Raw genomic sequence first — 22,075 nt, forward strand, 5'->3', positions numbered from 1 at the left:
TTGGCCCATCAAGTCTGCTTGACTATTTGATCATGGGTGATAGGTTTCTCAATCCCATTCTCTTGTCTTCTTCCCCCTAACTCTTGATCTCCTTACTAAATCAAGAACCTGTCTTAAATACACAATGACTTGGCTTCCATAGCCCTCTGCAACAATGAGTTCCACAGGTTCACCACCCTCTGCTTGAAGAAGAAATTCCTCCTCACAACAGTTCTAAAGGGTCACTCCTTCACTGATGCTGTGCCCTCAGGTCCTAGTCTTCCCTACTTCATCATGTTCACTCTATCCAGGTGTCTCAGTATTCTCCAAATTTTAAATCAGATCCACCCTCCTCCATGGGGTTCCTCAGCCTTCAGCTCCCTAATCAATTGTGCCTTATTACCAATCAGTAAATCCAGAATTTCCTGTTCCCTAGGAGGTTCTACTGTAAGAGACTCCAAAAAACTCATCTTGTAGACATTCATGAATTCCTTTTGAGATCCACTACCATCCCGATTTCCCTAGTACACCTGCATATTAAAGTCCCTCATGATTATTCTAATAGCCTTTTTAACATGCATTTTCCATTGCCAGATAATTTTTTTTGGATCCTGATGAGGCCTGTTCACAACTTCCATTGTGGTCTTTTTCCCATCAGTTCCTCAACAATGCCCACACAGATTCTCACATTTGACTCAGTTTTTGCTATCAATTTAATTTCATTTCTTACTAACAAGGCAACCCTGACCCTTATACTCATCCTTTTAACAAGATGTGTATCCTTGGATATTCAGTTCAGCTGATCCCATTGCTGCCTTATTTGTGATACTTACAAGATCTGACCTGCTAATTTCAATATGCACAAGCTCAGTTACCTTGTTTCATACACTGAACATTAAGCACAACACCCTCAGTCCTGCGTTGACTGCCCAGTTACCTAACATCAGGCACATCAAATTCTTGACTCTTTTCATAATCTGCCCTATTACTTGTTCTGGAAACTTGAACATCCTCTGCAGATCCCTTCTACTATTGTTACTTTCCACATTTTTCAATTCACCTAAACCACAGGCATACACAAACTAGAATGCTGAGTTCACTAAATCAAAATACATTATTATTAGATACTGATTAAGTTTGTGACCTCAGTTGATTTATTTTTTCCGCTTCTGATCAATAGGGAAGGTGATACAATTAAATGAGCATTTCAACATGGGCCATGGATCAAACAAACAAAGTCTTAATGACAAAAGATAAGTTACCCACTGATTTATTAAGGTTTTGGAAGCAAGTTCATATACCCAAGACTCCTAGCTGATATCAAAGTTTCCACTTTCACAATTCCTCACATTTCAAAATTTTGTTTACTGACATTCTTATGGATAACTGTGAACAGACAGACAGACATTTCACCATTTTGCTAAGAAAAAACATTTTATTAGGAAAATGGATACAAAGTTATGACAGTTCAATCATTACTCTTAGTCTAGCATAAAGATATGCCAAAATTTTGAAAATTAGCATGCCAGATCCTAAACATCAAAAATCTCACTTAGAATACAATATTCTTTTCGAAGAAACCCATCTTAATACTAGTTATAGGTTTCAGAAAAATATTTTAAGGAAAGAGGAAGTAAAAAGGCATTTTATAACACTAAGTTAATTCACATTAATATTTATATTAAGCAAATTTAAGAATTAAATAGTCTATCACATTTGCATCACATCACACTACAACACCTGTGTTGCAGCCAGTTAATTACTGTAGATCAAACACTATCTAGTTGGAAATGTGTTATTCAGGCTCAGATGTAGCAACTTAGATGCTCAATGTTGGGTTGCAATCAAATCAATGTTTGTGCGAATTACTTCTTTTTTCTTGGGAGCAGAGCAGGAGAAGTTGCCTCCAGGTATGGGAACTGCAAGTGAAACACAAGCTAACCCCCTCAATCTTTGCCCCACTCATAGGTAATTGAATACATACTTGTACTTCTGAAAGAAGTTTGGAGCTTCAAAGAGTTTGGACCACTCCATTTTACCCATTAAAATTTCATCTGTGATCGAAAGACCTGTGAGGAAACAAAGTGGATTCCTTACCTCTACTTAATATTGTAATATTAGAAGGACTGAAAGGCGCGACTGGAGGCTTAGAAAAAGTTTAATATAGTAGTTTCCAAAACAAGCCATAAAATTACTGATGAAATTTAATTAACTGAGAAATCAATACATTTACATTCTCCACAGATGCTATTATGGGCATTGTTTTTAGTTAAAAGAAAATTACTCACCCTGCTTAAACTCCTCCATCATCACTGCACGTGTAGATGCAGAGACGTTGTATGTAGAGTTTTGTTGTGGATAAGCTGGCGTGATTATTGGCATGAGATGGTATCTATCACTTGGGTTAACCTATACACAAGATAATGACAATTGCTACAGCTAAGTATACAATTCATCAAAATTAAGAGTCAATAGAATATTATTTTGTTAAATCTCTGAAAGCATATCTAATTTCAGATGGTTATTTTTAAAAATCTCCAAGATAAAGGCAGGATAAATTATTGCATGCTTTTGACAGAATTACAAAGCAGACAGGCAATTTGGACTTACAGGTTTATTCCCCATATGAGCTTCTTCCTATCTTATCACATCCTGTTAAGAGCTCCTGTATTACATACTAATTGCCCCTTCAAAAACATTGATGCTACATTTCAATTGTTACAAGAACTAATTTTGCAAGTATAAACTGAAGAGTTAATATTTGATGAAGCAGTTATTTTACACAAGTAAAACTGGTATTGGAAAGCAGTTAGTACTATATATTCAAAATAAATTTGTCCATCAATCTCCAATTTCCTACACTAGCTATTTAACTTTTACATACTCAATGTATTCTCACCAGAATGAGATTTTTTAAAAAGCCAACAATGAATGAACAGTGTACTAACGACCTTTAGGGAGAGAAATAAGCCTTCCTTACCTAGTCAGGTCTACATGCCACTTTGGACACACAGTAATGTTGCCGACTCCTAAGTACTCTCTAAGCAATTAGGGTAAGCAACAGCAGTGGAACCCACAACTCAAGAGCAAAAGATTCAAAGAAAAAAAAAAGTGTCTACCTCCAACAACATCAAATCAACACTGCTGCACTCCAAGCTCCTAACTCACTATAAACATACCCGTGGATCCCACACTGGTAGATTCAGATTGCAGTCCTCTGGCTGTTTTAACAAGACAGGATTAGGCCATTCCCTGTCAAGAGAAAATAATAGTATTGATATTTCAGAATCCCCCTAAACACATTGCAATAGAGCAAAAGATTATTTTACCAATTTACGCAGTTATGATGGCTGGACCAATTGGTGGTTCTAAAAATTTGTTTTGTTACATTAACAAGACAGATGTGATGCAGAAGCCACCCTGAAACCGAACTCATTCTGATATTTTGGATTACTTTGCTCACTTCACATCTAGCAAACAATGTTGTACAAAGATTTTAAATCTACGGTAAGTTACAATATTTGAACATTAAATTATTAAAGTTAATCTGTAGAGTCCTCACCAATCACCCCACCAGCATCCACTTGCAGAGGATCATTAGCTACCATTTCTGCCATCACCAGACATATTCCCCTCCCTCCACCTTGTCAGCCTTACACAAGGACCATTCCCTCCAGTACACCCTCGTCCACTCCCCCTTTCACTCCCAACAAACCATAACTCACCCCCCCGCCCCTCAAGATGCAACAACTGCCCGCTTACTTCCTCCCTCCCTCCTCAGTATCCAAAGGCCCAAATACACCTTCCAGGTGAAGCAGCACTACCTGCACTTCACTCAATTTGTTGCTCAATATTTTCTCCTCTACCCTGTGTAAAACTAAGCATAGACTGGATGACTACTTCACCTAACATATACATTGAGCTTCCAGTTGCCTGTCATTTGAACACACTACCTCGTTTTCCGACCAACATCTGTATCTCAGGCTTGCTGCAGTGCTGTAGCAGAGTTTGGCACAAGCAGGAAGAAGAGCACCTTATTTTCTGCTTGGGAACTCCATAGCCTTCTGGACTCAATTTAAACTTTGAGGTACCTTCTCCCAAGTCTTTACCCCTACACCGGCTGTCATCACATGGACTGCTATCACACACAACCCATCGTTAGCCACTAATAGTCCCCATTAGTAGCTATTCCTAAAGGCTGGCGTTACGTCTGTCCAACCAAACTGGCAAGTAAACTTCAATATAAAATAACACTTTACATCGTTTAACATAAAACAGGGGCAGCACAGTGGCTCAGAGGTTCGCAATGTTGCCTCAGTGCCATAGACCTGGGTTTGATTACAGCCTCTGGTGACTGTGTGGAGTTTGCACATTCTTCCAGTGTCTGCATGGGTTTCCTCTAGGTTCTATGGTTTCCTGCCACAGTCCAAACATGTACTGGTTAGGTGAATTTGCCATGCTAAATTGCCCATAGTGACCAGGGACGTGTAGGTGAGATGCATTAGTCAGGGGAAATATAAAGTAATAAGGTAAGAGAATGGGAATGGGATACTCTATGGAGGGTCAGTGTGGACTTGTTGGGCCAAATGGATAAATTGGTTAGAAAAACAGGAGGAATGCAGGTGTAAGAGTGGAGTACGTTTCTGAGGAGTAACAAAAGCAGATAAAACTTGTATAGACTACACTTGGAAATGACTGCCTTTGTAATACTAAAAAGGATATGGAAGTAATGGAAAAGGTACAAACAAAAATGTTTGCTACCATTATGCCAGAATAAAGAAATCAGTAACCAGGAAAAATCTGAAAAGCCCAGAATCCTTTATTCTTAGAAAGGCTTTTGCTAGCCTGTTTCTCAACTTTACCAGTCTTAGTTTTGCATGCCAACTTACCTGTACACAAAAATGTACCAATTGACCAGTATCTACAGTCATTTTCAGGACAATTTATGGGAAGATTTTGGGACATGAGGGACAGAAGATGGCGGAAGACTTTATACTTTGAGATAAAAGGTTTGATTTCACACCTGAACTTCATAGCTCTAAAATTTGATGAAGTCCCTTTGTCTGGATTCCCTACTAGAGAAAATAATTGCCTTGTGGCAACTCTAATGGAATTTTAAAAATAATTTTTAACTACTGCTTTGATCACTCCTCAATTTAAAAATGATGAGTACACAACATGGAGACTATTACCTGTAGACAACCATACAAATCTGAGCAGAAATCAAATGTGACAGGCATTATTTTATATTGCTAAATCACATTATAAATAAGATCCACAGAAAGCAATACTCACCATTTTGAAAATACCAAAAAGAACTTGTGTACAAGAGTGGAAGCAACAGCATTGGGGTACAATTGACATGTTCTTGCCACCAACATTGCCCATGACACGCCACCCAGAAAGCCTAGTATGTTTGAGTAAATGTTGTGGCCTGTTTAAAAACATACAGAATCCTTTTTAGCATAGAGTGCAAGGGTAAAGTATGTCAGTCACCTTTTTAAATTTACAATTGAACTTGATAAATTCTCAGCCATCACTCCAACTGAGTTCAGTTGCATTGGTGACTCAGTATAAGCTAAATCCTCCCATCCAACGGGCAGCACAGTGGCTCAGTGATTAGCACTGTTGCCTCACAGCACGAGGGGCCCGGCTTTGATTCCCACCTCGGGCAACTGTCTGTGTGGAGTTTGCACATTCTCCCTGTGTCTGCATGGGTTTCCTCCGGGTGCTCTGGTTTCCTCCCACAGTCCAAAAATGTGCAGGTCAGGTGAATTGGCCATGCTAAATTGCATAAGTCAGGGGTAAATGTATAGAGTAGGGGAATGGGTCTGGGTGGGTTACTCTTTGGAGGGTCAGTGTGGACCTGTTGGGCTAAAGGGCCCATTTCCATACTGTAGGGAATCTAATCTAAAAAATCTAATCTAAATAGCATGCATGCTCTCTGGTAAGATACAGATCAGAGCCTGACTTGCAAACAGGCTATACATGACATAAACAGTGGAAAACTGAGGAAATGTGGGAAAGACTGGAGAGGTGAATAGAAAGGAAGATAAGTAAGTAAAAACCAGAACGCATGCTGGCTGTAAAATACAATGGCATTGTTACTCTCAAAAGGGCAAAGCAAAGTTGAGCATGACCAAGTATCATACTCTCCAATTAACATATGAAGGCATATATTACACTTTCACTAAATTGGCTTAAGATGGATAATGATTCAAGCATTTTAGTCTCAAATTGGTTTTCACTTAACCCTTCACAGAAAAACTTTACATCGCAAAATATTGACTACACCATGGGGGTTAAACCTTTTCCAGTTCTGAAATTTGCTATTTTATATATATTTTACGTGGATATAATAAATACAAATTTTTTTACTGCCATCATACTCTAGCTCCACAGTTTGTTCTTTTATAGACATCAGGGAGACCATTGTTTAGGGCTCAAAGTGCAGTGTTACTATGCCCACCTTTGAACCAGGAGGCCAGGGTTCATATACCACCTGGTCCAGAAGTGTATAATAATATCTCTGAACAGGCTGATTAGAAAACACTTGGATGGCACCTTTGTTGGCCACCTCCCAGTTAACTTAAAAGGAAGTTTTCACTCGAGACTCCAGATAGTCATGGGCTCATCACTCCTGTTTTGTCAGTATCCAGGTAAAACAGGCCATGTAAAACAAGCATACTGCACAAGCCTCAGGAACAACAAAATCAGGGTTAAAAATCTTTCATCAGGAGTGGATGCTATTGCTTCTGTTGTTTTGTAAGCTACAATAGATGCACAACCTAAAAGTTAATGTAATTTAATACTAGTTTTAGAGAAATTTACCTAAACACTGCAAGTTATAAAATCTCAAAATTAATTCAATGCTTGGCTGAATCCTGCACACTGCAACGTGGTTTTGCATAAGCTGCCTCCAGCAACATAAAACCAACTGCAGAACAGAGGTTTAAATAAAAGTTCTTCACAACACAACAGCATGTTACGTAGGTGGTCATTTGGCCCAGAGTCCTCTCTGCATTACATCACAACTGATCGGATAACCCACAACTCCACTTTCCTATCTTGTCCCCAAGCCCCTCAAATCCCTTAGCTAATTAGAAATCTCAGCTTCAATATACTTAAATAACCGTGACAGCTCTGTGGTAAAGAATGCCACAAATTCACTATCAGCCCTAAATTGACAGCCCATTCTTGAGACTGTGTTCTCTGGTCCAAGCTTCCCCTCAAATGGAAAACAATACCTCTGCACCTACCCTGTCAAGCCCCCTAAGAAATCTGATGTTTCAGTAACGCTATCCTTTATTCTTCTGAATTTCAATCAATCAGTATTACTCAACATGCCAGCAAAAATAACCAGTCCTTCCGCACCCAAGATCAATCCCCTGAATCTTCTGACTCTCTCTAATGTCAGTACATCTTTCCTTAGATAAGGGGTCCAAAAACTGTAAAAAGACCATTGCAGGTGTGGTATGATAAGAGCCTTGCATAGCAGGACCTCCCTACTTTTTATAATCGATTCCCTTTGCTTTTTGTTACCTGAACTTGTAAGCTAGCATCAAATTTATGCACAATTTTCAAAAACCCTCTGCTGCAGCTTTCTCCATTTTTAGGATATTAAGCTTCTCTATTCAAACTCCCACTATATCACTCACTTTCCTCCAGCAAAATGCAGTAGCCAAGGTTCTATTCACTCACTTATCCTGTCTCTGTCTGCAGATCCATTATCTTCCCCCCATTTTGTCACCTGAAAACTTGCCAATTGCATTTTTGTTTCTGCTGTCCAAAATATGTATTGTAAAGGGACCCTGATCCTATCAGACTATTACAGGGAGACAACTAGTGGTGATCTAACCAGAGGGTCACCATGTCTCAGGGAATGGGAAGAGATTGAGGTAACCTCACCCCAAGCCACTAGTCACGTCACAGTCTGAATCAGAGACCAGCCCTGTGGTCCTCTGGAGCTACAGCTACTTTATTATGTATGGTCATGAACTTGTGCCCCAGAACTAATCCCTGTGGCACACCACTAATTACACACTGCCATTCTCAAAACTCACCCATTCTCTGGTCTTCAATTGGTCAGCAAATCCTCTTCCCATGCTTATATACTTCCACAAGACCAAGGGTTCTTATCATAAAGCCTGATGAGCAATATCTTTTCAAAAGCATTTTGGAAATCTATTACTCCTATTTTGAATAAGGGTGTTACACTGGCAGCTTTTCAATCCTGTGGGACTGGCCCAGATTTTCATAAGATTACTGCCAATGCACTGTCTATTTTCTGCAGCTACTTCTATCAATATCCCAATCAGGGGAATTATCAGCCTTCAGATCCATTAGTTTCCCTAGTACCATTATTCTTGCGATAGTTATCACATTTATTTCCTCCATAAATTTTGCCCAAATAAAAACTTTTGGAATGCTATCCCTACCCCTTTTGGTGCAAATTATTTATTCATAATCCTCCTAACACTACTTTCATACAGAATATTGCAACTGGGAGGCTTGGACAAACAAACTCAGAACTTGCTTTGCACCCAAACACATTTCAGTGATCAGAGGAAAGAACTGGTTTTATGTGAACAAAGAGCTGCACCAATCTTACCACCGTCCAAATGAACCAAGGTAAATCACTACAAATTATGAATTTAGCCTAATTAATTGCGTAGTTCCATATGCAGCAGTTCGTCTACAAACTGAACAAGACCAGTGCATTAGTAAAATGACTCATTTCTGCTTAATGTGTGAACTGAGTCAGTACAGAGGGTGGATTTTTTGTGCTCATAAGTCCTTACCTGCCAATAGCACATTATCCAACATGAGATTAAGCTTAACACCATGAAGACATGGCAGAAACAAATCTTAGAATCAACCAGGGTCAAGTTGGGGGGGGGGGTGGAAATGCAGATACATTCATCCCCATGTTTTGCTCTGCTACATTGATGACTGCATCAGTGCCACCTCGTGCTCCCAGGAGGTTGAGCAGTTTGTCAAATTCACCAACACATTCTACACCGACCTTAAATTCACCTGGACCATCTCCGACACCTCTCCACGAACTCTCAAATCTCTATCAATGGTGACTGACTCACTGGTGATTTCTACAAACCTGACTCCCATAGCTACCTGGATTATACCACCTCCCATCCTGCCTCCTGTAAAAATGCTATCCCGTATTCAGAATTCCTCCACCTCCGCCGCATCTGCTCCCAAGAGGACCAGTTCCACCACAGAACACACCAGATGGCCTCCTTCTTGAAAGGCTGCAATTCCCCACTGTAATCCCCCCCCCACCCCAAAAGTGGTTGATGCCCTCCAGCACATCTCATCCACTCCCACACCTCCACCCTCAAATACCACACCTCCAACAGCAACAAGGAGACAACCCGCTAGTCCTCACTTTCCACTCCACCAACCTCCACACACATCGCATCATCTTCAATCATTTCTGCCACCTACAAACGGACCCCAGAGATATATTTCTCTCCTCATCCCATACGCTTTTCATAAAGATTACCTGGTCAGGTCCACGCCCCCAACAACCCACCCTCCCCTCCAGGCACCTTCCCCTGCCACTGCAGGAATTGCAAAACCTGTGTCCACACCTCTCTCCTCGCCTCCGTCCAAGGCCCCAAAGGAGCCTTCCACATCGATCAAAAATTCACCTGCACTTTCACACTTCATTTACTGTATCCGTTGCTGCCAATGGGGTCTCCTCTACATTGGGGAGACAGGACACCTGCACCAATCAACGCCATCGTCCCCTGGCCAAACACTTCAACTTCCCCTCCAAGGACATGCAGGTCCTGGGCCTCCTCCATCACCACTCCCTTACCACCCAATGCCTGGAGGAAGAATGCCTCATCTTCTGACTCGGGACCCTCCAACCCCATGGCATCAATGTAGATTTCACCGGTTTCCTCATTTTCCCTCCCCCCACCTTGTCCCAGTTCCAAACTTCTAGCTCAACACCATCCTCATGACCTGTCCCAACTGTTCATCTTCCTTCCCACCTATCTGCTCCACCCTCCCCTCCAACCTATCACCTTTACCCCCACCTCCATGCACCTATTGCACTCTCAGCTACCTTCCTCCCAGCCCCACCTCCCTCCCATTTACCTCTCCACCCCTGAGGCTCCCAGCCTCATTGCCGAAGGGCTTTTGCCAGAAATGTAGATTTTCCTGCTCCTTGGATGCTGCCTGACCTGCTATGCTTTTCCAGCACCAGACTCTTGCCACTCAATAATTAGCAAGGCAGCCTGTGTGTGAGGAGAAAGTGAGGTCTGCAGATGCTGGAGATCAGAGCTGAAAATGTGTTGCTGGAAAAGCGCAGGTCAGGCAGCATCCAGGGAACAGGAGAATCGACGTTTCGGGCATAAGCCCTTCTTCAGGAAACCTGGATTCCTGAAGGGCTTATGCCCGAAACGTCGGTTCTCCTGTTCCCTGGATGCTGCCTGACCTGCTGCGCTTTTCCAGCAACACATTTTCAGCCTATGTGTGAAGCCACAGGAGATGGGGGAAATACTAAACAAGTATTTTACATCAGTGTTTACTGTGGAGAAGGGCTTGGAAGATATCAAATGTGGGGAAATAGATGGTGATTTTTTAAAAATGTCTGTATTACAGAGGAGGAAGTACTATAGGCCTTAAAACGCATAGAAGTGGATAAATCCTCAGGACCTGATCCTAGAACTCCGTGGGAAGCTGAGGAAGTGATTGCTGGGCCCCTTGCTGAGGTATTTTTATGATCAATAGTCACAGATGAGGTGCCAGAAGACTGGAGACTGGCTAACATGGTGCCAATATACAAGAATGGTGGTAAGGAAAAGCCAGGCAACTATAGATCAATGAGCCTGACATCGGTGGTGGGCAAGTTGTTGGAGGGAACCCGGAGAGACAGGACGTACATGTATTTGGAAAGGGAAGAATTGATTAGGGATAGTCAACATTGTTTTGTGAGAGGTAATCATATCTCACTAACTTGATTGAGTTTTTTTTTGAAGAAGTAAAAAAGGATTGAGGTGGTCAGAGTGGTGATCTAGATGGACTTCAGTCAGGCGATTGACAAGATTCCTTATGGTAGACTGGTTGGCAAAGTTTAATCACGTGGAATACAGGGAGAACCAGCCATTTGGATACAGAACTGGCTCGAAGGTAGAACACAGAGGGTGATGTTCGAGGATTGCTTTTCAGACTGGAGGCCGGTGACCAATGGTGCCCCACAAGGATCGGTGCTGGATCCACTGCTGTTCGTCATTTATATAAATGATATGACTGAACATAGGGGGTATAGTTACTAAGTTTGCAGATGACATCAAAATTGGAGATATAGTGGACAGCGAAGAGGGTTACCTCAGATTACAACAGGATCTGGATCAGATGGGTCAGTGCATTGCGAAGTGGCAGATGGAGTTTAATTTAGATAAATGTGAGGTGCTGCATTTTGGGAAAGTACATCTTAGCAGGACTTACACACTTAATATATTTAATCCTCTTTTTAAACAAAAACAAATATCAAAGTAAAATATACAACAGAAAATCAGAAACTAATAGCTAAGGAAAGTTAAAAGTATTAGATCAAAGGAAGAGGCTTACAAAAACCTCAAGGCTGGAAGGAATTTAAAATTTGGCAAAAGATAAAAACTTTCTAAAGGCAGCATATTTAAGAATTTTATAAAGACAAAGGTGAACTAGACAGCAATGTAAGAGTTTTTTTCAATTTGTAAAATGGAAGAGATTAGCAGAGACAAAACATGGGTCCAATAGAAGCATAGAATCATACAGGACAGAGGCCATTTGGCCTATCAAATAAGCACTGACAGAAACCACTCACTCAATCTCCTACAGCTCCACTTTCTAGAATTTAAATGTTATTATATTTCAAGTGCCAAAATGCTTCTTTGGTTGAGGTTTCCTGCCTCAGCTCCCTCCCAGGCAGTGCATCCCAAATTCCCACCACCCTCTGACCAGAAGGCAGAAGTTTAAACCAAGCAGTAAGTGCCTTAGGTGGTCTGGGAAAATAATTTTTCTACCAGAGCGTGGTAGAAACATGGAACATGCTACGTGAGGGGGTGCGGAAAGCAGGTATTCTAGCAACATTTAAAAAGCATCTGGATGAGCACTTAAAATGCCAGGGTATGATAGGTTATGAACCAAGTACAGGTAAACATAATTCGTGTAGGTTGGTACCTGTTGGTCAACATAGACGTTGCAGGCCAAATGGCCTGTTTGTATACCATATGACTGACTGAATGAAACAAATTTTCCTCAAATCCCTAAATCTGTTGCTGTTCATCTTAAAAGCATATCTCTTATCAATGAACATTTAACTAAGGTGAACAGTTGCTGTCCATTTGCTCTGTCCATGCCATTCAACTTTATACACCTCAATCAGGTCCCTGTTTGATCTTCACTGCTCTAAAGAAAACAGCCCAAGTTTAACCAATAGAGACAGAAGAGTTTACAAAGGGGAAATAGTGAAATAACAAAAAAAAGTACTTTTTTTCTGTTGTGACGCAAGGCGTTTTAAATCAAAACGATGTATTTTACTAAATCCTGAAAAGGCATTATTTTTAAAAAGGTCAACATCATTTGAACAGAGACCCAAATATGTTATTCCTAAGTAATGTGATTTCATTCAACTGAGAGGACGCCTGCAGGGTGAATGGATAGTTTTTAAACTTTAACTGCTTGTAATAAACAGAGCAAACAAATTAAGGCAATTGGTTTAGCTTTAACTTCAGAACCGACGGTTCAAGTTCAGTTCAGATTTTTCTTCCCTTGCAAAAGAACATTTTCCATTTCAATGCAAGGGAAGAAGTCACCTTAGCAGAAACAGTTGCTAATCTTCCCAACTGGCAGAAATGAGAAAGATTAGGTCTTCACAACGGTCAGAGATTCATGCCATCAGCCTCGAAGCAGAGTAGAAAAAATGTCTCAGCAATTCACAGCGAAGAAACTGGAAAGCATCATTTAAGATGGTAAAGCTGAGAGAAGAGTGGGACTGGTCTGGAACTGGGCATGGGTAAACAGGTTGAAACTTTGTTTCAATGCTTACATGATCTTAATATTAAACATATGACATATCAAGCTACATTTCGTTCAGAGTTATCAGCTGGGACCATAACAGAAGGAAAATAATTTGCTCGGTAATAAGAGATCCAAAGTTGGACTCAGTCAGAAAGTGGAATAAAATAATATTAGAAAAGACCTAAGAAATAGGAGTAGGACATTCATCCCTTCAAGCCTATCCCAACATTTTAAAACGTCATGGCTAAGCTGCACCTGGTGTCAACTCCATTAGTGCCAACTCCTCATAACCTTCAACTCCAACACTTCAAAAGTCTTAACCACCTCTTAATACTTCCAATGACCTAATCTGCATTACTCTGGTGGAAACTTCCAGACATTCACTACCCTCTGAGTATGCTTTGAGTAAACACCACCTTATTCTGCAACAGTGTCCCTTAGTTTGAGAATCCCCTACTAGCGAAAAAAATCAACAGCTACCCTATCAAACCCCCTCAAAAATCTTCTAGGCTTCAAAAGATCCTCTTTGTTTTTCTAATTGCTAGTGAATAAAGGCTTAATTTGTTCAGCTATTCTTGTTAAGTCACCCCAGAAATCAACTTAGAGAATCCCTTTTGGATGGTCTCTGATGTCAGCACACTTTCTCTCAAATACAGGGGCCAAAAGTATATAAAATTTTCCAGGTGTGGCCTCACCAATACCCTGCACGATCCTAACAAGACTTAGCTATTTTTAACCCCCATACCCCCCACAATAAAGGCCAAGATTCTATTTGCTTTCTTAATGACTTGCATTTGCATGCTGTGCTCCATTCACAAGAACACCCAGATTCTCTCTGTGCTACACCAACTGACGTCTCTATTTAAATAACAATCTTTTTGACCCTTCCAACCAAATTGACGTTACACTTTCCTATATTAAACTCTACTCACCAAGACTTTGCCAAATCACTCAATCTGGAGAACATATTGAACAAACTCAGGTGTGACATAATTCGAAGAGAAACTGAGTTAGTGTTGGTATGACCATTCTTCAGAACTGAAGCAGATTCCTGTTGTGAGGCAGTCTAGGACCAGACAGCATAATCTCAGAGCAAGAGCTGGCCCATCAAGACTGAGATGGGGAGGATTCTTTTCTCAGTCAGTCATGAATCTGTGGAAATCTTTCCACGTAGGGCAGTTGAGGTTTGGTCATCAAGTATATTCAAGGTTGAATTGACAGATTTTCAAATCAGTAACGGAATCAAGGGTTATGGAGCAAAGTGCAACTGAGGATTATCAGATCCACTACAATCTCACTGAATGGTGAAGCAGAGTCAACACAATGTTCTACTGCTCTGACATTTTACAGTCTGATGGTTTCCTTAATGCCACAGTGTCCAGAGCTGAGACTCCATTTTATCAACTCTCCAGTGAAAATCCCTTAGCAGCTAATATGCAGCAAACATGTTCACTTTGGTTTGAGTATACCTGCTGTACTACAGCTGTAGCACACTGTGCCCAGTTATCTCTATTCTACTTAATTTGGATATTTTAGAATAAATTTTATAACTGTGCTCTTTGGCCATAACAACGTTACATGATTTAAACCACTTGGCCAAGAAACACACGAAAGAACACCAACCAGCTGTTTGCAGTGATATAACACCTGCTCTGACAGGTAGAAACAGGTCAAAAGGGACTTGTTGTCACTTTTCAAAAACAATTTGCCACCGCTGCTGCTCTTCTCAAACTGGTCCACCCTCCCAATCTGCTTCACAAGGGATACTGGCCTGCAGCACATAATTCCCAGTCAAAGTAATATTGGTAAAGTCAAAGGGGTTGAATTTTGACAAATCCCCAGGTCTTAACGGTCATCCCAGAGCACTTAAAAGATGACTACAGACATTGAAATATGAGCAACAATGTAGTAACAAAATTTGACTAATTCTGCAAAGATTGGAAGGTTTTAAGTACGTCACCACTGTTTAAAAGAAATAGAGGTCGAGAGAGACAGAACTCCAGATCTGTTCGCTTTTTCCCTACTGACATCAGCTTATTGCAAGATGTGATTACTGGACAACTAGAAAATAATTGAATGGACTGAGTCACTGATTTATGAAGGGGAAACCATGACTGACAAACCTGCTTGAGGATGTTACTAGCAGAGTCAATTAGGAGGAACCAGTAGAAGTGGTGAATTTGGATTTACTTTTGATGAAGTCCCATACAAGAGAGTAGACTATTCTTATGAAATTAACCCACATGGAATGGAGAATATATATTAGCATGGATTGAGGATTTGTTACCTCAAGAAAGCAGTGCAAGAATGAATGGTCCATTCTCAGGTTGGTAGGCTGTGACCAATGGGGTAGTGCAAGGATCAGTAATTAGATCCCAGTTGTTCTGAACTTTCAATGATTCAGATGTGGAGAAAATTTATATAACAAGTTTGTAGATGACAACTTGGCAGGAATGAGAGTTTTGAGAGGAAAGCAAAGAGGTTTCAGTGATTTAGACAGCCTGAGTGATTTAGACAAGTTGAGTGGATAACATTTCACTTAACCACATTATATTTGATTTGCCATTTTTTGCTCAAGTGTGAGGATATCCACCTCGGCAGAAAGGAGTGCTAAATATTTCTTAAATGGAGAGAGATTGGAAAATGTTGATGTCCGAGAGGACCGAGATGTTCTTCACAATGTGCTGAAAGCCAGCAAGTGCAGCAAGGAATGAAGATAAATGGTATGCTTGCCATTACATCAAAACAGATTCCAGTGCAGGAACAAAGTCATGCTTTATTCATTTGAGATTGGTGAGACAACACCTGGAGTATTGTGCGTAGCTCTAGTCCCCTCGGCCAATCAAAAATATATTTGTCAATGGGAGTGCAGCAAAAGTGCAGACTGAGATACCAGGATAATCCTACAATGAAACTGAGTAGAGGGAGAGAGAAAAAATTGGGGGCCAATGTTCTCTAGAGTTCAGAAGAATGAATGATCATCTCAAAATTATACAAAGTTGAAGGGCAATACAGGTTACATACAGAAAGGATGTCTTCCCCAGCTGTAGTGTCTAGAACTCTGAAGATTTTGAAAGATTGTAAATAGGTAAACTAGCAGTACACAAAACCTTGATTAAAGACTTCAGCACAACTTCAAAAGCCCAGCTGCAGACAGAGCTGAGACAAAACAGCCAGGGACTAGGACAGGATGTCAGAAATTTAAGACAAAAAAAAAAACAAATTGCAAGGAAAATTCAGATCCGGCAATATCTCTAGACAGAAAGTGGAGTTAACACCTCAAGCCCAGTGACCCAGAACCCGTTCTGAAGAAGGGTCACTGGGCCTGAAGTGTCAATTCTGCTTTCTCCCCACAGATGCTGCCAGACCTGCTGAGTTTCCTCAATAATTTCTGTCTTTCTGATTTCTAACATCTGCAGTTCTTTGCCATTATATGTTAGATATTTAAGTTACCTTAGACAGGGAGATGGTTAGAAGTAATTTTTTTTAAAAATTGGGTCATTCAAGTAATAGCAAGGTAACAACAGGGTTAAATTGGTCTTGGTAGAATGTATTATATGAACAAAGTGTAAAAATGGATTTCCTGTGCAGAGATGGTTGAGATGTTACATGTTGCACGGATAGATGCAATATCTGGAGCATGACCTGCAACGAGCTATTCCCAGGAAATAACGGCAATGTTCCTGCACTTTGATGCCACTGTCAAGTCCTTGCGTGTCAAGTCCTAACACTGCTGAACAAAACTATAGCAACTGTCACTATAACAGATATCACTTGAAATAGTTTAACTCAAATCAATTAACACAATGAGTGCATACTTACGTTTGGCCCATAATTTAACTGCTCTCAACGTCAGCCTAAAATTTTCAATGTTTGGTACTAGATGTAATATTTCATCAGTGACTCTGCAACCTGTTGAACAGGAAACATAGCTCAGTTTAGCACACAGTCTAATAGCTGTTTAGTCTATCCATCCTGAAGTGAGATTTAGAAAAGACTTAGGCTTGGAACATTTTATTGCTCTATTAATGTCCTAAAAAAGTTTAGGGGGATTAAATGGCTTGGCCATGGTGAAATTCTTAGTATTTGGGGATGTGCAGTCTAGATGGATTAGACAAGATAAATATGGTGTTATTGGCATAGAGTGGTGGGCTGGGCCTGGGTGGGATGCTCTTCGGAGGGTCGATACAGACTTCATCTGCCAAATTGGCTCTTTCCGCATTGTAAAGGCTCTATGATTATTGACTGTATCAACTCAATTACAAACAAGACATGAACGCATTCAACTTTTTGAACCACTGGTCAGCTAAATGCAGCTGTTAGCCAACTTTCTGCAAAACCCTAAAGCCTTTTCACCACCTTAAGTTTTTCTGCAGAACAAGGAAAGAAAGTGATAAAGACTTGAACTTTTACATAAGTTTGTTTTTGTTACATTGGGAGAGGCTGAGAGATGGATTCTTGATCAGTAGGGGATTTGAGGTTTATGGCGAATAAGCGCAGGAATGTGGATGTGAAGAGTGTCCAATCAACCATAATCCTATTGAATGGCAGGGCAGGCTTGAGGGGCTAACCAGACTCCTCTTGTTCCTATTTGTTATGGTCCCTCAACAAAATATGATAACCAGATAACACACTTAATTCCATTCATCATACACAACGTGGGCATTTACTCTCAATAAGCAATACTTATTTTCCATCGGATCCCATTCAGTGCAGAAACAGGGCATTTGGCCCAACAAATCCACACCAGCACTTCACTCATATCCATCCCCTGACCTTTAACCTGTAACCCTACATGTCTCATGGAGAATGCACCTAACCTACACATGCTTGAAATTATGGGCAATTTTGCATGGCAAATCCAACTAACTTGCACATCTTTGGACTGTGGAAGGAAACCAATGCAGATGCAGGGAGAACATGCAAACTCCACACAGACAGAAGCCTAAGGGTGGAAATTAAACCCGGGTCCCTGGTAACATGAGGTAGCAATGCTAACTACTGAGCCATCCCTGATATTTCTGAATGGCAAAGTAATTTTTCACACCTAAATTACCAAATACACAATTACATTGAAAGTTATTTACCATTAAGACTTCTAATGCATCTCAAGTCCAAGTTTTTAAGTAGCACATCATCTCGAAGATCCAAATCTTCAGGGATTGTCTGAAGTGCCAATCTTGCAAATAAAATATCAATCTAAAACAGAAGAGTTCACATTTTGAACCAATTACAAAGTTAAGAAAGTAAAGCAATTCAGATATCAGTTTCCAACACAGTTTACTTTTACAGTATGATTAGTTTATTTTAAGTTTGACTTAACTGCCTAAATTTCTGAATTTGACATGGAGCATTTATTTTAGCTGAATGCACCTTCCATCTTGCGAGGTTTTGATAAAGTACAGAGTTTAGTGATACCAAGTTTCATTAACACTGATTATACAGAATTGATTTACAGAACTGAAATAGACATTGGCTTGATCTTCCAAACTGATTCGACTGAAAACAAATGCATTGTCAAGTATAAGCATCAGGACCCCTCAGAAGTTCAACCTATAACTCCAACAGTTGTCATCCAGTGAGTTTAAACTTCCTATGGTTTATTCTCCAACTCACTGGCACCCCGTGTAAATGCCTCCAACACTGATTTAGTTCGAAACTTGGGAGAGATCTAACATATTAACCAGATAATTACCTATGAACGTCACAGTAAAACCACGACAACCTCCCAGGCAAGTTTACAGCTAATCAGCCACCTTTACCTAAGCCAAAGAACTGAACTCACCATCCTAGCCAATGACCACCCTACCCACTAGCCCATACATTAATATTCTTACTAACAAAGTTGCAACATGTAAATCATTACTTACCACTTCACTGCAACTAATGTGTTTTTTTAAAAAGTAAAAAAGGCACAGCTTTTTTGGGCTGAAGGAATTAGGAAGAATCCTCCATTGGAAGGCTGGCCAGAAAAAAAGCGGAAGGCAGCAAGTGGGTAATGTTTTGCCTGGTCAGCATCAGAAAGAAGGTTCTAATGCTGACTAGAAGATTTGAGTCACTGCAGAATCACATTAACCAATGACGATTTGATAAATTTCACCATGCAAGAATTATACTAAAATATTGTCTTATGCAAGTAGTCATAAACTTAATTGAAAAATAGTGTGAATCAGTTAGCACTCAAGAAAAAATACCTCTATACCATCAAAAGATAGTTTAATTACTGGTACAAAAGCATCTTCAACAGCCTGCAAAATACAAAGACAGACAGAAGTCAATACAGTGCATAAGTGCAAGAAACTCTACATATGAAAGTACAATATTTTCCATACATACCCGCAAGTTCCTCACTTCATCTTGCTGCTTCAGCTTTTCACAAAAGGACGTGAAGAAGTCAACTCTTTCAATGTGGCGAGGTGCAACACACAGAGCATCAATATCAGCACCTAAGAGAAAAAGATTCTGCTTTATCATGTATACTTAACATGCTCCTTCTCCAATATCTATCTCAAATTAAGACATTTTCTGATCACAGATCCTTTACTTAAGGATTTACCCTTTCTGAAGGATTTACCACATCTCTGAAGGTCTATATAAGGTCTACATGGGGCACCAGAACATGAAGCCCTCCAGCGAGTGTTCAACAAGTCCAAGAGGCAGCACATTGTATTCAGCATTAGTGGCAAACTTCTAGTACAAGCCAAATAGTCAGATTCACATATTAGGTCCAATTGCCTTCTCCATAAAGCGGAGTCAATTTTATTATGACACTCCAACAGCCTAGCTTAGCTAACTCAATGAGACATGGTTTTAGTATCCCAGCAGTAACGAAATACTAAAAATATTAACAACAAAGTACTTCCAAACAGGTTGGGACAAAAATCTTGATGTATCAAGGCAGTTTAATATTGAAACAGGATTCTTCTTCTTATCTAGTCCCTCGGATAGCAAAGATGATAGAAGAATTGGCCAGTCAGTCCAGAGTCTGCTTCACCATTCACTATAATCATGGCTGATCCTCAAGCTAAACCCCCATTCCCTGCAGAACCCCATTATGCTTTTGGTGCCAAGAAGTAGATTTCTTTCTTAAATACATTCAATAACTTGATCTTCACCACATGTTCACCTTAAGTGGACAGATTCACGTATCAGTTCTGAATGATCTACACAACAGCCAAAGATTATTCCCAACCAGATGGAGCATTTCCCCTACATTGTCTATCCAGCCTTGTCAGAATTTTCTGTTTCGATAAAATCCCCCACATTCTACTAAACTCTTATTGAATAAAGGTCTAATTGATTCAGTCTCTCAAATGACAGTCAGTCAGTCAAAGAATCATCTAAACCTTTGCTGCACTCTCTCTCTGGCAAGCATATCATTTTAGCTAAGCAACCAAAACCACATAATAATTGTGGCCTCACCAAGGTCTGTTGCAGCTGCAACAAGATGTCCTGTGCTCAGATACTCTTAACAAAAGTAAGCACTACAATTTCCTTCCTAACTGCTTGATGAACCTGCATGCCTGCTTTCAGTGTCTGGTGCTCAAAGACACCAGAGTCCCTTTGTACACCAACATTTGCAGTCAAATAAAATAGTCATTCTTTTTCCCTTCTAAATCAGAACTTCACATTTATCTATGTTATAGTGCATTGATCATTTACCCACCCATTCAAGATGTTTTCCCCATGCTAGAAGTGGGCATCTCTGGCTAGGTCAGCAGTTATTGCCCATTTGTAACTGACCAGTGAGTAGTTAGAGTCAACCACACTGCTGTGGATCTGGAGTCACATGTAGGCTAGATCAGGTAGGCATGACATATTTCATTTCCTGAAAGGACATTAGTGAACCAGATGGCTCATTAGACCCTTAATTTAAGATTCTTTATTGAATTCAAATTTCACCACCTGCCATGGGTCCCTAGAACATTAGCAGAGTTCCGGGATTAGTCTCGTGATAATATCTCTAGGCCACTGCCTCCCCATGTCTGAATTTCCTTGAAACGTCTAGAGAGTCAGAGTCTAACAGCACGGAGACAGGCCCTTTGCCTCAAAGTGGTCCATGCTGACCAAAGATGTCCGTCCGCGCTCACCCCTTTTCCCTGCACTTGGCCCATATCCTTTTAATCCTCTCATCCATGTATTGGCCCAAATGCCTCTTAAATGTTATTACAGTAGCCACCTCAACCACTTCCACTGGCAGATCATTCCATATGTTTACCACCCTGTGTAAAGAAAAAGGTGCCCCTCGGGTTCCCTTTTATTCTTCCCCCTCTAACCTTAAACTGATGTCTTCTAGCCCTCATTCTCCAACCCTGGGAAAAAGACAGTGCATTGTTTAGCATGGACGAAGGGCCTGTTTCCATACTTTATAACTATGATTCACCCCATCCATGTCTCTCATGGCCTCTAAAAGGTCTCCCTTAAGAGTCAAGAGTCAGTCATCGAGATGTACAGCATGGAAACAGACCCTTCGGTCCAACCCGCCCATGCCGACCAGATATCCCAATCCAATCTAGTCCCACTTGCCAGCATCTAGCCCATATCCCTCCAAACCCTTCCTATTCATATACCCATCCAAATGCCTCTTATATGTTGCAATTGTGCCAGACTCCACTCTGGCAGCTCATTCCATACCCGTACTTTTTCTTAACTGAACCCTCAAATTTCTTTAGTTATCCAGCATTCCCTACACCTACCAGCCTTTCCTTTCATCCTGACAGGAATATACTGTCTATGGACTCTCGTTATCTTATGCTGTAAATAACAAAGTCACAGTGTGTCCAACCTCTCCTGATAATTCACTATTGAGTCCTGGCAACACCCCTGTGCATTTCTTTTGCATTCTTTCCAGTTTAGTAACATCCTTCCTACAGCAAGGTGACCAAAAACTGAATGCAATACTCCAAAAGCAGCCCCAATGTCCTGTATAACTTCCCAACTTCTAAAACTCAGTGCCCTGACTCATGAAGGCCAGTATGCCAAAAGCCTTCTTCACTGCCCTGTCTACCTGTGACTCCACTTTCAGAGAACTGTGAACCTGAACTCCAAGATCCTGCTGTTC

At 40.6% G+C, this 22,075-nt stretch overlaps 1 protein-coding gene across 4 annotated transcripts in view; it reads right to left on the reverse strand.

Moving 5' to 3' along the window:
• LOC122553376 (poly(A) polymerase alpha) overlaps nucleotides 1–22,075 on the reverse strand; it is a 101,846-nt gene that overhangs the window by 40,540 nt on the left and 39,231 nt on the right. For 2 of the 4 annotated variants that reach the window (XM_043697046.2, XM_043697050.2), the window contains 8 exons: nucleotides 19,351–19,460; nucleotides 19,209–19,262; nucleotides 18,102–18,213; nucleotides 16,837–16,926; nucleotides 5,275–5,413; nucleotides 3,159–3,231; nucleotides 2,268–2,388; nucleotides 1,964–2,048 (listed from right to left, as the gene is read on the reverse strand). In XM_043697046.2, the coding sequence (XP_043552981.1) occupies nucleotides 1,964–2,048; nucleotides 2,268–2,388; nucleotides 3,159–3,231; nucleotides 5,275–5,413; nucleotides 16,837–16,926; nucleotides 18,102–18,213; nucleotides 19,209–19,262; nucleotides 19,351–19,460 (784 nt within the window). The remainder of the gene's footprint in view (nucleotides 1–1,963; nucleotides 2,049–2,267; nucleotides 2,389–3,158; nucleotides 3,232–5,274; nucleotides 5,414–16,836; nucleotides 16,927–18,101; nucleotides 18,214–19,208; nucleotides 19,263–19,350; nucleotides 19,461–22,075) is intronic. The other 2 variants (XM_087989629.1, XM_087989630.1) reach the window with 1 other exon arrangement.

This window comes from Chiloscyllium plagiosum, unplaced genomic scaffold (genome assembly GCF_037043375.1).
Source record: "Chiloscyllium plagiosum isolate Xiang-an unplaced genomic scaffold, Cpla_swu_hap1 HiC_scaffold_8, whole genome shotgun sequence".
NCBI classification, from domain to species: domain Eukaryota; kingdom Metazoa; phylum Chordata; class Chondrichthyes; order Orectolobiformes; family Hemiscylliidae; genus Chiloscyllium; species Chiloscyllium plagiosum.